The sequence below is a fragment of the Mesitornis unicolor genome, unplaced genomic scaffold (assembly GCF_000695765.1).
Source record: "Mesitornis unicolor isolate BGI_N332 unplaced genomic scaffold, ASM69576v1 scaffold51831, whole genome shotgun sequence".
Classification (NCBI taxonomy): domain Eukaryota; kingdom Metazoa; phylum Chordata; class Aves; order Mesitornithiformes; family Mesitornithidae; genus Mesitornis; species Mesitornis unicolor.
In genome coordinates, this window is record NW_010166782.1 from 743 (window position 1) to 3,668 (window position 2,926).

The following is a 2,926-nucleotide window of genomic DNA, read 5'->3' on the forward strand; positions in this document are numbered from 1 at the left end:
ACGCAGCCACTGAGAACCATCTTCCCTGATGTAGCTGGAGTTTACTTATCCTGTCTTCCACCAGGAAACACACAGCTACAGAAACACTGGATAAATAAAGCACAAAGACACTGTCCTAAATGCAAGAGAGATGAGCATTTTGGTTTGCCAAAGAGCTGAGAAGCCTCTGTCTTGTGAGAGCACCTGTGCCTTCCTCCTTCCCCTTCTAGGGAACTTAGCATGTGAAACAGACTGAGCTTGGGATCATGTACACATATATTTCTGCTGCATTTATGTTTTCATATATATGGTGTAAATTAAAAGCAAGAAAGTACACTAACTACAAAAAACTAAGAAACTGTAACTGCATAAATGAAAACTACGAGGAAAGAAAATACCCAGACTGTTCTAACACTAAGTGGACTTTAACATTTTTATGTACAAAGTTAGTCATTTTACCTTCTTTAAACCTTTTAATGATTAATTCAAGCTGGTCAAGGGGGCTGCGGAAGGTCCCTATATGGTCTAGTACCTCCTCTGTGATGGAGTTGAGAATCTGAAAAAGAAAACAGCAGTCCCTTCTGAAGGGCTCAGGCACTGAAGGACCTAGTGCAGAAAATCTGAAACTGAGCCCTTGACTGTCATGAGGGAGACTATCTGATTTTCACCATCAAATCTCCCAAACAGTCAACATAAACCAAAGATTTCTACCCCTTTTCAAAACAGTGACATAAAAGAAGGCTTTAGACTGATGAGTATCTATTAATGATGGGAATTACTGCAATTCCTTGGAAAACACATGGGCTAATTTATTTAAACTCCTAAAAGAGATAGGAACTGTTCTTCATTCAAGAGTCTGTTGCTATAGGATGCAGCAGGTTTCCTTAACATTTGACACTGAAAGACTTTAGAGGTGTCTATAACACAGGATGATTAGATAAACCCAGAAGCTTTCCCCACACTTACAGATTTCACAGTGATGCTGGGGAAGTATCCATTAACCACAAGGTGAACAGAATCCTGGAGCATAGAGGTACGAAACTTCTCTAACAAATCACGCTTCGAGCCCAGTCCATAAAGCACAATATTGAAACTTAAGCTGCAAAAAAGTGAGCAAATACACCAAATCAAAAAAGTACAAGTCCCTTTTCAGGTTCATACCATCATGAAGCAAAATGATCCATTGCAATCTTGCCTCTAAAACTTTTATGTTTCATCAACCCCAGGCTTACCTTCAGCTCACAGCTGACAAAGTCAGCTGCAAGGAATCTGAAACTTGGCACATGCATCCTAGTAAAAGAAACATTTTAACAGCCTGGAGACACAAAAATTTAGCAAAACATCTGTGGAAGAAAATAGTATTGTCCAAGAATGTAAGACTAGATTTGCAACTTCAGATAACGAAGAGTAATCAGCATTCACATTCACTCCCTCACCAGTGATTATATTAAATGTTTACCATAGGTCACAGCAATTATAAGAAAAATAGAAAGCCTTCATAGTGGTTTTATGCTCTGATCTGCGGGCACAATTTCAAAGAAAAGTTAAACTATTATCTTGTCTCTTGCTTATCCTAATTTTTCCACAAAGAAAGAGGTAGAAAAGCACAAAGAGAACATGGTAGGAAATCACAAAGCTTTCGATTTTTTTGAGAAGCAGGAAAAGCAGCATCTTGACCAGAAAGAAGAGCATCGGGCCACTCAAACAGCAAACAACTGTCATTGACTTCAGTATCATCAATGGATTGGTTCCTTCTACCCTGCCACATGCATCTCTAACCATTTGCCCAGATCACTGAGTCACACTGAACTTTTCTTGCAACTCTTCAACATTCAAAGCAAATGTCTTTTTCATACGCTCTGTCACTCCCCACAGACCACCAATTTCCTTATACTCCTCTATCTTGCAAAGATTCCAAGGGGCATTCTCCTCACCAACATGCTCCTGCCTCAGCACTGAACTTCAGAGCTGGTGGCCTGCCTTCTCTTAAGGCACTTCAGAATCTCACAGCTTCTATAGTTCCTGGATGGTTAACTCTTTTCTCCCTCCCATGAAGATACACACAAATCCAGATAAAATTTATACTGCTAATGTTTCCAACAGCACAAAGATTTTTTTGTACCTAGATTATTAGGTACCATAGGCATTCAAAGTTAACTGCTACACCACTGAGGATAACCACATACTGAAGAAGTTGGTGGTGGGGTACTCACTACCGACTACACTGCTGTAAGCATAAGTGACTGTTCACAAAGAGTACTTTTCTCGTCATTTGTGTTCCCTGTTTGTGAATGCCCTCTAGCTTGGCTTACAGACACACAGACAAACTAGCCAGGCAGAATGCAACCTCATTTCACTTAGGCATTCATTTCAAGGAGCTAGTGAAATACAATTTGGTCCACAGGAAACACTGTACTAAATTAATGCAACATAATTTAAAATTTAAGCAATCAAAGAAAAAATGTCACTCCTTAACTTATCCACAGGATGTTGTTGACATGAGGGTAAGTCTACTGGCTGTGCCTGTTTACTAGGCTTCTTCAGTAATTCTCATTGATTACTTACTGTAATTGCAGCATCCATTTGGAAAACAGTGATTCGTGTTGCTGGTTTAGCTCTTTAATTTCAGCAGCGTAGGCAAGGGGAGCTTTTTTCAAAAGGTCATGAAGTGTTTGCTGTATTAAGAAAGAGATAAGACAACAGTCACTTGAAGCTGAGAAAAAACAAGATGTGTATCTGGAGTCCTTACAAATACCCCTCTAGTATGCTTTCTAGCTAGGGTACAGAATAGTTTTTACTGACAGTGCACTCAATTTGTGGGTTTTTCCCATGAAGACCCCTCTGAGCACAGTTTTGCTACTGGAGAAACAAAGCAGAAAGTAAACTTCTTATGGGAAATGGCAGCCAGACTAGGACTAGAACTGATATCACACTGTGTTTTATCTCT

At 39.6% G+C, this 2,926-nt stretch overlaps 1 protein-coding gene across 1 annotated transcript in view; it reads right to left on the reverse strand.

The window, feature by feature from the left end:
• Window positions 1–438: 438 nt before the first annotated feature.
• Window positions 439–2,926, reverse strand: part of ORC2 (origin recognition complex, subunit 2) — a gene marked incomplete at its 3' end in the record, with an annotated part of 10,843 nt that continues 8,355 nt past the window's right edge. Inside the window, exons 9-11 of the mRNA XM_010195064.1 lie at window positions 2,545–2,654; window positions 946–1,078; window positions 439–535 (exon numbers count right to left, since the gene is read on the reverse strand). Of these exons, the coding sequence (XP_010193366.1) occupies window positions 439–535; window positions 946–1,078; window positions 2,545–2,654 (340 nt within the window). The remainder of the gene's footprint in view (window positions 536–945; window positions 1,079–2,544; window positions 2,655–2,926) is intronic.